Source organism: Bactrocera neohumeralis, chromosome 4 (genome assembly GCF_024586455.1).
Source record: "Bactrocera neohumeralis isolate Rockhampton chromosome 4, APGP_CSIRO_Bneo_wtdbg2-racon-allhic-juicebox.fasta_v2, whole genome shotgun sequence".
Lineage (NCBI taxonomy): Eukaryota > Metazoa > Arthropoda > Insecta > Diptera > Tephritidae > Bactrocera > Bactrocera neohumeralis.
In genome coordinates, this window is record NC_065921.1 from 49,292,697 (window position 1) to 49,306,395 (window position 13,699).

General features: G+C 36.2%; 1 protein-coding gene across 1 annotated transcript; it reads right to left on the minus strand.

The window, feature by feature from the left end:
- Window positions 1–974: 974 nt before the first annotated feature.
- LOC126754642 (uncharacterized) lies at window positions 975–1,623 on the minus strand. The gene is made up of 3 exons (XM_050466762.1): window positions 1,572–1,623; window positions 1,331–1,508; window positions 975–1,261 (listed from the first exon to the last, which is right to left on the minus strand). Exons 1-3 carry the CDS (start codon window positions 1,593–1,595, stop codon window positions 999–1,001), a joined length of 465 nt encoding a protein of 154 aa, XP_050322719.1. The 5' UTR covers window positions 1,596–1,623; the 3' UTR covers window positions 975–998.
- Between the last annotated feature and the right edge of the window lie 12,076 nt (window positions 1,624–13,699).

Sequence of the window (13,699 nt, forward strand, 5' to 3'; positions counted from 1 at the left end):
TGGCATGCTTCTCAAAAAGTTCCACACACTGTACCATTCACAATACGCAATGACTTAAATGAAGTTGAACCGCGAGACGCACAACAGTCGGAAAACTTTCATGAATTGCAAAGTAAATATCCTACAAAGCGCTTTATTGCAGTTCACGTATCGATCTTATATCGTTCAAGACCAATAACCGCTATGTTGCTTTCTTTGGTGGCGTACTTGAAAACGTATTTTATCGATTTCACCAATCTGCAATATTCAACACTGACATGAGTTTTGAATGTGAATTAGACAAAAGTGGCGAATATGGTACGATCCATGTGTTGTCAACTTCAATATTCATTGTTCTAAATTGAATGCTGAATGTTCTGCCATTGTCGTCTGGTGAGCGACGCCTATACAGTGGATATCAATCATTTCAAGTTTGAGTTTCCGAAAGAAAAGCACTTGGATAGTGTTTCGTGCAGTTATTGTCAAACATACAAACCGAGGTGGGATTGTAAGGTTCGCAAGGTCCATGAACCATATTGGTTTCCACCACTTCGTATAATTCTGGATCTATCTCTGAATCAGGAATTTCCGCTGAAATGATTTCATCAATTTGATCTGGTGTAATCACCATCCGCATCCAAAGAAGAATGAAAGGCTGTTTTTAGGGGTTTTCCGGAAATTATTCGAATTTTTCTCGCCGTAAAAACCATCTTTGAACTTCAACGAACATTTAAGAAAAAGAATTGGCCAAATTGGTCCAGGCGTTATTGAGTTATGCGCGTACATACATTTTGGCGATTCATTTTTATTTACATAGATTATTATTATTTTCATTTCTATTTCCAATTTTCTCATTCTTTCATTTTGCTCCAACTCCATTTTTTTGAGTTGGAAATCGTATTCAATCTTTTTCTTTTTCTTTTCATTTTCATTATTGTTTGCTTCAACTTCTTTCATCCAATGGAATTTTTCAATTTCAAATTGAAGCTGTTTTTCTCAAAAGCTCATTCGTTCAGCTTCTAATGTAGCCAGTTTATCAATGGCAGTGTTTTGGTGTTTGGCCTTAATTTTTTTGGCAAACGGGCTGGCCGCAGATAAGTAGATGCCAATTCAGAAATTTCAAGTTCTTCCTGCGCTTCGGGGTCTTCCAAATTATCCACAACATTTTCCACAGAGTCGAGTTTCATTGCAGAGGAGCTCATTACCACCACCTCAGCTTCCCTCTCCGTAGCAAAAATGTCTGCTAATTGTCTGTAATGCGGACAACTTTTAAGCACTTTATCTGTAATAAAGCAAATCATTGATTAGAATTTAATTCCAAAGTTGATATTAAAATATATATAAAATGTACCCATCACAGTCAGCTCCACATCGCCATCCTCTACTCCAGCGCCCGTGGAATTTAGCCAGTGTTCTGCCGATTTCATTTGGCTTTTTAAATAGCGAATCTTACATTTTAAGATGTTCCACGTTGCTTCAATTTTTGTCACTGCAAGCAACTTACTATAGTAAATTTTCGCTGTTGGTTTCTGAAATTAAAGGAGATGTGATTAAATTAAAATACATAAATAACTAATGTGTCGAAAACTAACCTCGACGTTTCGGTGATCCTGCATATAGGACAGCACGGCTTTGATTTCGGCTTCCGTCAATTTTTTCACCTCCGTTTCTCGCCGGCGCTTTCGTATTTCTGTAGACACTAAAATTATAGTATAAATAAATGACAAAATTGTATATTTGTTTTGCACTTTATCTTTTTACTTACTTTGATGATTTTTGTTGATTTTCGTTGATTTTTTGCAGATTTTTGATTAATGTTGATGCTTTTGGATGCTTTTTATTCTGATTTTAATTTGCTGATTGTAAACAAAAAACAGCTGTTAATAGCAGATTTTCCAATAAGAAAATCTAAATGGAAATGCCATTCGCTTAGTTTTATTTATTTTTTGTGTTGCCATTTAGTAAAATTGCAACGACTTTCTAACACTGGAAATAAGCAAATAACCACATAATCTGTAAACAAGGGCTTAGGTTGGTCAAAGTTGGTTATTTTGTCATACCGCATTTTGTTGTTGTTCACTTAATCACATAACCACATAACCCGATAACCAGCTTATCGTGAACAGCCTATATACATATATTAGAAATTAAACTTAAATTCGGTTTGTATAGTTGGTCTTCAGCAGCCAACTTGTTGTATATGTATTTCAATTCACACACTATACCTGGGTGTTTTGCACTAATTCCCCACTATTAAATAGTTTTTATAGGGTCAATATCGTTCCAATCTGACGGTCCGAGGGAGTTACACTTACTGTTTGATATTGGGTGCGAAACAACAATGCACCAAACTAATCTGTGTTCTTTCATTTCAAATCGTTATCTACACATTTGATTTTTGATTTCGTTTTTTTTGTACATAAATTGAAATTGAACACTTTTCTGATTGCTTGCCTATTACGCAGCCTTTAATCTGACCTTCAGGGCATCACAACTCACTTTAATATTAGGGCATTGTCGCTAATTTTTGAATTACCATAGCTTCTGTTGATTTGCTTTTCTCTTTAACTTGATTTCAAAATTATAGCACACACATGGTGAATTTGCTTATAAATCTGTGGCAATATATACATATATAATACGTAAGTTTATATATATTATATACATATATCTTAAGTTAAGTTACATATGTACGTAAAAATCGAGTTAAGGCCATATTCTAGTTCATTTCTCGCAATACACATTTTAATACAATATTTGCCGATATTCGGCAAATTGAATATTATCAAACATTTTATGTTTACTTTAGTCTTAATGTTAAAAACTATTTTTCAAATTTCCATAAGTCAAATGGACATAAGTGTTTATAGTAAAATTAAAACTATCAATCATGTGAAATATGTCGTTTTACAAAACTTATTAAAAATTATTTGCTAAATTTTCATTCGGCTAACAACGGTATTTTAAATCAACATAAGTTTTGTGTGTGTGTGTTTATTTCTTCTTTTTTTTTTTAATTGGAGCTGTTCAGTGCTTAAGGGGGTATTCTGGTCTAGAAATTTAAAAAAATCGAGATTTTTTTTTTATATTTTCAAAGTTTAACTATTCAAGAATATGTGTGCAAGAGGATTTTTTAAAATTCAAATTATTTTCGGAGATATAGGCATTTTTCTGACCCGGCATCCAAACTGGTTCGGCCGGAACTAATCGAACAAAAGACTTTACGCGAAACTTTAAGCGCGTTTTTCTCAAAACTGACTTTTTCGGAACGATACCCACGATTTCTCAGGTTGTACTGGACCGATTTACTTGAAATTTTTATGGAGTCTTCTTTATAGGCTTGTCTATGGTTGGAACTAGCCCCATCCCCAAATTTTTATTTTTATTATTTTTAAAAAATTCGAAATAGTCAGAAAAAGTGATCCAAAAAAACTTTTTTTTTCCGGCAGTCGGCATTTTGTGAAAAAAATTTCCCACTTTTCCGTAGTTCCGGCCATTGCGATATTATTCTAGAGTAATAATCTTTTTATTTGGTTTCAGATAATTAGGAAGGTTGAAATCATGGGTATGGTCACGTGGACATTTTTAGAGACCCGCCACCTCGTCAGCTCATAATTTTTGAAATTTTTAACGTTTTTCAGTTTTTAATTTTTTTCTGTGCTCTTCTAAAATTAACAAATAACTAATAAAAAAATGCATAAGAAAAATATTAATTGCCTTTTTTTACGACACTTTAAAAATTACCTGAAATTCATGTTTCTAGACCAGAATACCCCCTTAAATACTGTTGAGCTGTTGAGAGTATTTCCTTAATAAAATGGAAATTAATAATTTACTCAGCCTATTAGATATTAGCAATGTGAGTAATGTTAATTTTTCTAGTGATGATTTGGTTTTTGAACCCAATTTTGATATAACATATTGCATTGCGCCTAGCTCAGATTCGGAAAACGAAGTTGTAAGTTCTAAACTCATTTATCGGCTAATAATAATCAAAATTAAAATTTAGAAAAATTCAGAACTTATTGCAAACAAAGTGGTGCCAAAGACTAAGACACGAAAATAATGAAAAACCCTCACGGTAGGTTATACTTTAACCGCAGGAAAAGCTGTGCCTATTCCTGTTGTACGCCCTCTGGAATCTTGTAGAAAAAGATGCGCTGATAGAATAACTACGAGGAACAGCAATATTCACACGTAGTACTGGAGTCAAAGTTCCCATAACTGGCTTAATTGAGATTCAAGAACGAATTCGATGAAAAGAGTAAAAAGTGAAAAAAATTCGAAGTAGATTAAATTCCTACTATTATTTTTTAGAGGTTGGTAGTAATAGAATTTCAGTTTGCCAGAAATGCAAAATTAAATCAAAACTTGAAAGATGTGGTATCAGTGAAGATTTGCGGGAAAAAAGGGGCTTAGAAAATTTTCTAAGGCGAGAGAACAAGAAATTTTAGATTTCATAAATACAATCATCCTAAGACACTTGCCACAGGTGTGGTTTCCTTCAATATAAAATACAAATTGCAAAATATGAGGAAGTTAAATCTCTTAAATTAGAGCAAACTGAACATCTCAATCTAGCACAACAAGCTTAAAATGCAAAGAAACTAAAAGTGTTTTGTTTCGATCTGCAGTAGTGTCTTCCTTCACTTTTGTTGAGAACTTAAATGACATTCTACAAAGGGCCTTTATTTACTTTCAATCTTCCCACACATGACTGTACAACAAATCAACCAACTTGCTTCATGTAGCATGAAGCAATAACTAGAAGAAGTAGAAACGAGATAGCTTCATGCGGATTTATTCATTTACTGCAATTAAACGCTAATATAAATCAAATGGTTTTCTACAGTGATTGCTGCCAAAGTCAAAAGGTCAAAACAAAAACTCTTTCATGGCAACTATGTTTGTGATTTTCACGCAATTGGACTTTTCGAATCTAGAGCCCCCTGATGGCGCCATCTATATGCCGACTGGTGCGTTAGGATTTGCTGTCTTTATTGATTGTCCAGTGAGAATTTCATGATATTTCATTGATTGGAAGTGAAGTTACTGCGTTTTAGGTGTCAGTATGTTTGTGTTATCGGGGCGAAAATAAGCTTCGAACAAAGAGCCGAAACGATTCAATTGATGAAATAAGTTTATGGTGATGATTGCCTATCCCGTAGCAGAGTGCACGAGTGGTTTCAACGTTTTCAAAGTGGTCGTGAGGACATAAATGACGATCAACATGTGGGCCAATTAAAATCTTTGATCACCGGAAATTCCATCGAAACTGTGCGTGAATTCCTCAAAAATCAGCCGAAATCATCATAGAGATTCATGGAAATGGAATCGGTCGACGCCTGTGTGTTTGACCAAAAATTACATTTTAACCATTGACCACTCCTCGCATTCACCTGATATGACACCTTGCGACTTCTTCCTCTTCGAAAAAATGCATTTGCCCATGAAAGGAAAGCGTTATGCAGAAGTAGAGGCCGTTCAAAAGGTTTTCACCGGCGTACGAGCTAAAACACTCGTTCGACATGCTTTTGGACCGTGCAAAAAGCTGTATGGAAGCAGAAGGAGACTATTTTGAATAAAATAAATTGATTTTGCCGAAAAAATCAGTTGTTCTGTTTACTTTGGAACGCACCTTGTAGATCATAAATTTATGGTTCATGTACCACATGGAATGCGATAGCGACCAAGCAGCGATAGAGAAAGGGAAAGCAAATCTTCAATAAAAATACATCATCCAATTTATAAGAACAGTTGGTAGGCAAAAGTAGGTGAAATTTATAGAGACTTTTCTATGAATTTAAATTCGGAAAATATGTTAGATTGCCATACTGATTTAACCGAAAACAACGAAAGCAACGTATCATTATTTAATTATATTGAAACCAAATATTAGTAAGCTTGAGTGAAAAACTTGAATATTACATTTCACTTTCTTTTTTTCTTATACATACATATGTACATATGTATATAAAAATGAATCGCAAAATGTGTTGGTAAGCGCATAACTCAACAACGTCCAATTCTTTTTTCTAAATGTTCGTTGAGGCTCAAGGATGGTTTCTACGGCAAGTAAAATTCGAATAATTGTCGGAAAACCCCTGAAAACAGCCCTTTTGTTTTTCCCATACAAACGAATAACTGTTCGTTCGTTAGTAAAGCTAAGTGAACGGCTGCACCAATCTTGATGACATTTTCAGAGGTTGTTCGTTGTGGATCGGGGAAGGTTTAGAAATAAATACCTTATACTTTTCATGAGGAAAAGTCGGAAAATTGGATGATTCTAAAAAGTAAATTTTTTCTATACAAATTTTTTCAATTTTTGTTTGTTTTGTTTTTCAATAATTTGATTTGTATTTCAATTTATTTAAATCGTTCAATTTCGGTCGCTTGCTTCAGTGAAAACTTTACGTGTGTTTCACACAAAGTGATCAATTGCGAAGAGCCCTAATATCGGTCGGCGTTCTTTTTGCCATCAACGTTTGGCAGCCCAAGGCAAGGCAAGGCAAGAAGTATTCCCAGGATGCGGTGACATACGTGTGGAAATATGGATCGCGGTCTATCAGCAAGCGATCGTCACGTTGTCACAACACGACTTTTCAAACAACAGTTACGATGTTTGATGGACTTTATCTTGAAGCAACTCTGTTGAGTGGCAAAAGAGAGGTTTGCCGCACGCACACATTCCTTTTTGGATGGTGGATGGTGGTTACACCAGATCAAATTGATGAAATCATTTCTGCGGAAATTCCTGATGCAGAGAAAGATCCAGTATTATACGAAGTGGTGAAAACCGATATGGTTCATGGATCTTGCGATAATCCCACTTCGGTTTGTATGTCTGACAATAAATGCACCAAACACTATCCACGTGCTTTGTTTTCGGAAACACAAACTAGAAATGATGGATATCCACTCTATCGGCATCGCTCACCAGACGGTGAGCAGAACATTTAGCATTCAATTTAGAATAGTGAATATCGAAGTTGACAACACATGGATCGCACTATATTCACCATTATTGTCTAATTCACATTCAAAATTCATATCAATGTTGAGTAATGCAGTTTTATGAAATCGATAAAATACGTTTTCAAGTACATCTCCAAGGAAAGCAACATGGCGGTTATTGGTCTTGAACGATACGATCGATACGTGAACTGCAATAAAGCGCTTTGTAGGATATTTACTTTGCATTTCATGAACGTTTTCCGGCTGTTGTGCGTCTCGCAGTACAGCCAGTGGAAACACCGCCAGCAACAAAATTAACATTGACGAGTTTTTCTCAACTTCCGTCAGTGATCCGTTTCCGAGAACATTGCTCAATTCGGAAATACCTTGATATTATACTGGAATGCATCGTCAAAGAAATAGTTGCGTAGAAAGCAAAGCCAACCAGTAGATGGACATCCGGGTGTGTTATCAACTAATGCGAACGAAGGACGAATTTACACAATCCACCCGAAAAACGACGACTGCTTCTACCTTCGGTTGCTATTGATAAATGTACATGGTTCAATTTCATTTGAGTCATTGCGTACTGTGAATGGTACGGTATGTGCAACTTCTTGAGAAGCATGCCAGCAATTGCAATTGCTGAAACATGATAATCAAGGGAAACAAACGATGGACGATTCGATAGCTACTTCGAATGCAAATGAAGTTCGCACACTTTTCACTATGATCATTTCGACATATCAGCCTTCAAATCCGCGTCAATTATGGGATACGAACAAAGATGACATTGCCGAAGACATTTTACATCGTCTGCGCTAAAAATTAGAAATGGATCAATTCCGGTTGATACTTCCGGTGGTTTGATATCAATTCCATCTTCCTCATCACGAATTTTCGGACATTGGACAAATTATCGTAACTACGATTTCTTAAGTGCACGCGCAATGTTAGCTACCAAAAATACCGATGTTGTTGACTTAAACTGGAAGATTCAGAGTCAAATTCCGGGAGACTTGTAGTGGAGACAGTGGAATTTCTAAATTCTTTGGACTCAAAGTTGACCGTCGTTATTATGTTCCCTAATCTGCGCTATCGAATACAAGGAAATGCTTGATTCTAAGTATTTATTTGAGTTCTAACGATTTGCCATTTCAGTTCAAACGTATTTCGTTTCCAGTGAAAATTGCACTTGAGATGACAATCAACAGGACACAAGGATAGTCGCATAGTGTGTAGCATAAATTTGGAAATGCTATGTTTTTCACACGGTCAGACATACATACGTGGCATGCTCACGAGTTGGAAAACCATCTTTTCTGTACATCGGAATAGAAACCAAAAAATGTTGTTTATCAAGCTGCGTTACATTGAAAAAAAAATTAAATGATAAATTTAACTTTCTTTTCATTTCAAAGCACATACATAATTTCACGCAGGACAACGGCTGCGGGGACAGCTAGTTTTAAATAAATAAATAAGAACTGAATACTGTAAAGTAGTACAGAATATAGGGAAAAAAGCTAACACCTTACTTCTATTTACATATTTGTTTCAATTTCAACAGAAGCTCTTACATATGTCCACTTATAAATTAAAGAACTGCCGTTTTTTTTTCGTAGCAAAATTCTAAGTCCAATAAAAGAATATTTTACTTTCATTTTCGTTTTATAAAGCATCTTAAGTACAAAACAACCAAAAAAAAAAAAAACAATATTTTTCAAGAATCAACTTTAACTTTGGTCTAATCCAAAATTACTTCCTAAGCGCGCGGAAACAGACACAGTGCTCACATCAGCTCAAGTAAAACAAAAAACTGAGCAGAAAAAGCTAAAAAGCGGGAAGTCTTAAAACACTCTATAAATATTTATTTATTTGGGAGATGGTTCGCACAAAAGTGAAATCGCGAAGAGCGCATTTTCTTAGCTCTCCCTTTGATACCTGTTTAGATTCCACAATCCACAATCCTCGCAAAGAGAAATTCCTGGGGATTTCACGCTGAGGAATTTCCGAGCAACAGTTACACTAGCGGACTGCTAAAGGAATAGCTGAGAAATGTCAGCTAAACGTAAAGCAGCACATACCATATCTGGTAACAAGGAGTATTATAGCCCGTTTATAAGGAGCAACAAGACCCCCCGATCGCCTGATCGACAAAGACGCTTAAAGTTGCTACACCAACCTTACAAGAGGTGACTCCATCAAATGAGGACAGGTCCAGACTCCGCAGGAGACGTGGCGAATGGGAGCGCAACAACACTCCAAAATGTTTGCTCTGCTTGAAAGCCGGTACAAAGGAAATTATCACTTTACGCAAACCAATGTCAAGCGGCACATGACTTATTAACGCAGTCAGTTGCCAAAAAGCAAATTAATTAATCTAATAAGTCAACCATACAAAATCGGGCAAATGGTTTTGTTTGAACAACTATCAATAATATTAATATAAGTATGTATATACATATGTAGATGCTACTTACCTCCTCGCCTTACTAGAAGCCTTTTCTTTTTAGATGTTTTAAATGTAGGCAATTAATGCACATTTAACAAAGGCGGCCGACAATCGGTGATTTATTTAACGTTTGTACACTCGAGTTTAGTTCGCAGATTTTACTGGGAAATCAGCGATCATTACACTTTTAGCGATCACTACGCAATTATATTCGAGATAAATACTGCATACGCACGACAGGGTTTACCGACCCTAAAAAAAGTAACTGGCGACCCAAAACTGCTCGCTCGATTATGAGCTGTACTAGCGTACCCAGCCCGCTTCGCCGGGCTAGATTTTAATTTATTTTACAATAAAATTAGTTCGGTTGAAAATGTTGTCAGAGTACTCTTGGTTAGGATCAATTACACGCGATTGTCTAAAAATATCTTCACTGAGACTTTCACGATGCGTTTTCCACATTTCTTTTGGATTCGACGGCGCGCATGTTGTTAAAATGATTGCAAACAAAGTTCGAATTTGTTTCGGATAATTCGTAAGTGAAGCTTCAGTGAATATTGTATTCCAATGCTGATCACTTTCAAGTAGACATAATCTGAAACACGCTTCCCGATAAGTCTCGCATTCATTCTCATCGATAGTTTTTAACGCGGTAAATGAAGTTTGGGCCCATAATTGTATGCAATAACAATCTTAAATAATAACATTCAGCATTATTGGGATGAACGGTATAAACACGCCCCAGATCATGAGAAGAATACACACCAGGATATTCTGGAACAATTGCGCCATTCTTTCATCTCATAAACTTCTTTTGAAAGCAGCGGTGAGTAGGACACAATCCACCTGTTGTCGATATCAACAACTGCGTTTGGTATTTTAAGTGTGGTATTTTAAGCCTTCACCTGGCTTTCTGCGCTTTTATAGAGGATATCCATCGCCTCCCGATTGAATTTCATGGTTCAGCACACGTGGATATCGCTTTGTACACTTACCATCTTTCAAACATGGAAAATTCAGGTTATGTCCACCGCAAGGCCCGTTGATCATGTGCTTCCGTACTGTATCAAATAGAATTTGATCTTCTATGGGATTTGGTAGCTCGGCGGAAATCACATCATCGATTTTCGTTGGTAAATTTTTTGTTTTAGCCAGATTAAAATATGAGCGTGTGGCAGGCCACGTTTTTGCCAATCAACCGAATACAACATTGAGTTTCGCCATATATATTTTTTTGGTGATTAAATCTATCAACTTCGTCAATTTTTGTTTGAATACTCGTGCAAGGAGATCGTGTCTATGTGTTGAATTTTGTTCCGGGTCTAACAGGTCAGTGATGTCTTTTCAAGTTGGATTGCACGTGAAAGTAATGAAGAGATCCGGTCGTCCGTACTTGCGCATGTAAGTCATACATAGCATCTTGGGCGTACTCGTTCATTTGTCGAGGATTGCCGGTGTACGTTGCATTTATTTGCAGCATCTCCATCATTATTAATCGCATCACGTAAGTGAATATATACCTCGGCGCGTAGCTTTCGTTGATGCAACCGAATAAAGAGAACACGTTCACTTTCAATTTCTGCGAACATGTCGACCACAAATTGATTTAATAGTTTACTGCATTTTAACAAATGATTAAATTCATTTCGTCGGATCGTAAGGCGGTAGGCATAAAAGTTCATGCAAGAAACTTCTTTTGTTGACTCATTATTTAAATTTACTTGCATTACATTAAAATGATAACTATCTTCGCCACGTGGAAAAAGAACTGGATACTGTAATGCATCATATGATCGGTGCGTTTCCGCAACGCGTCGAAGGTTTTCATTTCGAAAATGGATGATGATGATAACGTCGTCTTTTACCGGTGCATTGAATCGCCGCTTATGCTCCCAGGGTGGTGTTTTGTCTGCTATAATCATCTGTCGGCATCTGGTCTAGACCTTTTTGAATGAACGTATGAGGCTGTTGTGTTCATGAAACATACATTCTCGTCTTACTTCAGTACTGATTGCCCAACGCCAATCAGCTTCTGCAGCTTCATTAACGGTGAAATAAATTTGTAAAAACTTTGGATCTTCATCTTGAACTGGGAGCAATGATCCAATCCTGTGGTAAATTTGACTTTGAACTTTCAAAGTGGGCATGTAACCGGCATTGTTCACTATGTTGGAAAGAACGTCATTTGGAAGCATGAATTATACTTTCGGATGTTTTGAAAAAGAGGTGGCTTTACCAATGGTGACAAAACAACTTTACCATTCGAACAGCACATTCCAGGAAATTCTTTAGCGAACTTCAAAGCACCACAATGTGTACAAACTTTGTTCATTGCACCGATCACTACGTCCTTGTGATTTCTGTAAACATCATCCTTATTGTAGTTGAACGCCGCAAGATTTAAATCTATTTTTTTTTCGTAATTGAGCTGTTCGGTTACGATTGGCATTAAGTCTTTGCGTACGTTTTTGGATTGTCTCGGTAGCTCGCGATGAATATTTTTTCCCCTATCTTTTTAAAGCCGTGATTCATGCTCTTCTTTAGTTTCTATATTTCTTCTTGTGGATATTCTGTTACGATTTTTCTCAAGGCGTAACTCACTTTCATCAGCTGTTTCATTTGCTCTTTTTCCTTGTCATTCTCTGATTTGGAGGTTTTTTACCAATACTTGCTTTTTTGGGTGCCATTTTTTATTCATTACAATGATTCTATGAAGAAACATGATTAGTGAAAAAAGTACAATTTTCCGTTGTAACAATCAATTGAAAACGCATCAGTAAACGAATACATTCGCGGCGCTACAGCTTACCTGGAATTCCTAAAAATCCTTAATTATTGACTTTAATATACTTCAGTATACTTCAATATACTCCACTGTACTTAAATATGTTTCATAGTGACATATGTATACATCCACAACGCATCTGCCAACACAAATTTTGGTTATAAAACAATAGAATATCATCATAAATCAGTAAATAAAAACTGTATTTGACAGTTAAAAAAAAAGTTGCTCCGATCGTCACCAAACTTTACAGGGTTGCTCGTCAGGTCAACTAAAGATTTCGTGAAAGTTTCATTGGAATTGGTCAAGCCGTTTCAGAGCCTACCCGGAACATACAGACATACTTTCTTTTTTATATATGTACATATGTATATAGATTAAGAGCGCATGCGACGCTTCAATGTCCAAGCTATCTCGCCGCAAACACCACTCCCTAGTGTATTAGTGGAACGAGACAATCGCTAGATTACGTAAGGTAATCTAACTTGATTCACAACGGTCAAAGTGTACGGTCAACAATCGAGTGTGCTCCTCAATTTGTGTTAACTTACGTGAATTCCAGGCTGTGAAAGCTTGCAGGCAGATTCGCTGGAGATCCTCATCATCGTTGGCACCTCGTGTACAACAATTTGCTTGGTGCATTGGTGTTTGGAATCCATAAATGTTTGATTATAAAAACTTAGAATTATAAAACAAAAAAAAAAAAACACTCAATTAATTTTTGCGGAAAAATTCTCCTTCGCATATCTGAAGTGCTTATCAGCTGTTTCTGTCACCCGTCAAACCATCTGTCTACGCAGAGTTGTAAGTGGTCAGGATCATTTCTACATTTACAGTCGGTAAAGCAGTTGATAAGGCAGTTCCTATAACTTAACGTAACCTGTGAACGTTAAACATAAACAAACACTGCACGTAAAGTGTTTCTTAATATAATAATAAAAAATAAAATAAAAAAAAATAAATAAATAAAATAAAAAATATAAAAAATTTAAAAAAATAAATAAAAAACAAAAAAAAATAAAAAAAAACATACTAAATGATAACATCAAGAGAGACAACGAGAACAAGATGCACGCCGGCTCTCCGTCCAGCGCAACAATGCATACTTTTCGATCAGGTCTCAGTGTGACAGTGAAAGCGTAAAATCAAACTCATCGTCCACCCTTCAACCCCCTACAAATTTAAAAGTCCGATCTTGCTCAATGTCAACGATTCCAACTTCAGAGCTCGTTATGCTCTGACTCCGGCAACAAAAGCAAAGCGCAAGATAAAAAAACCCAAACACCTAAAAAAGTGGCTATACAGACCGGAATGGATCGATATATTAACATCAAGCGTAAGCTTAGTCCGCAAAACTCAACAAACGCTAAGCAAAAAATAAACCGTGGAAATGCATCTGAGCGATCAAGCACAAATCGATTTGCGCTTTTAAGTGACAACGTTGACGGTGAGAGTAACAAAACTCTTGAAAGTCTTACAAAGGTCACTAACACTAAACCACCGCCAATATACGTAAGAGAGGAAAA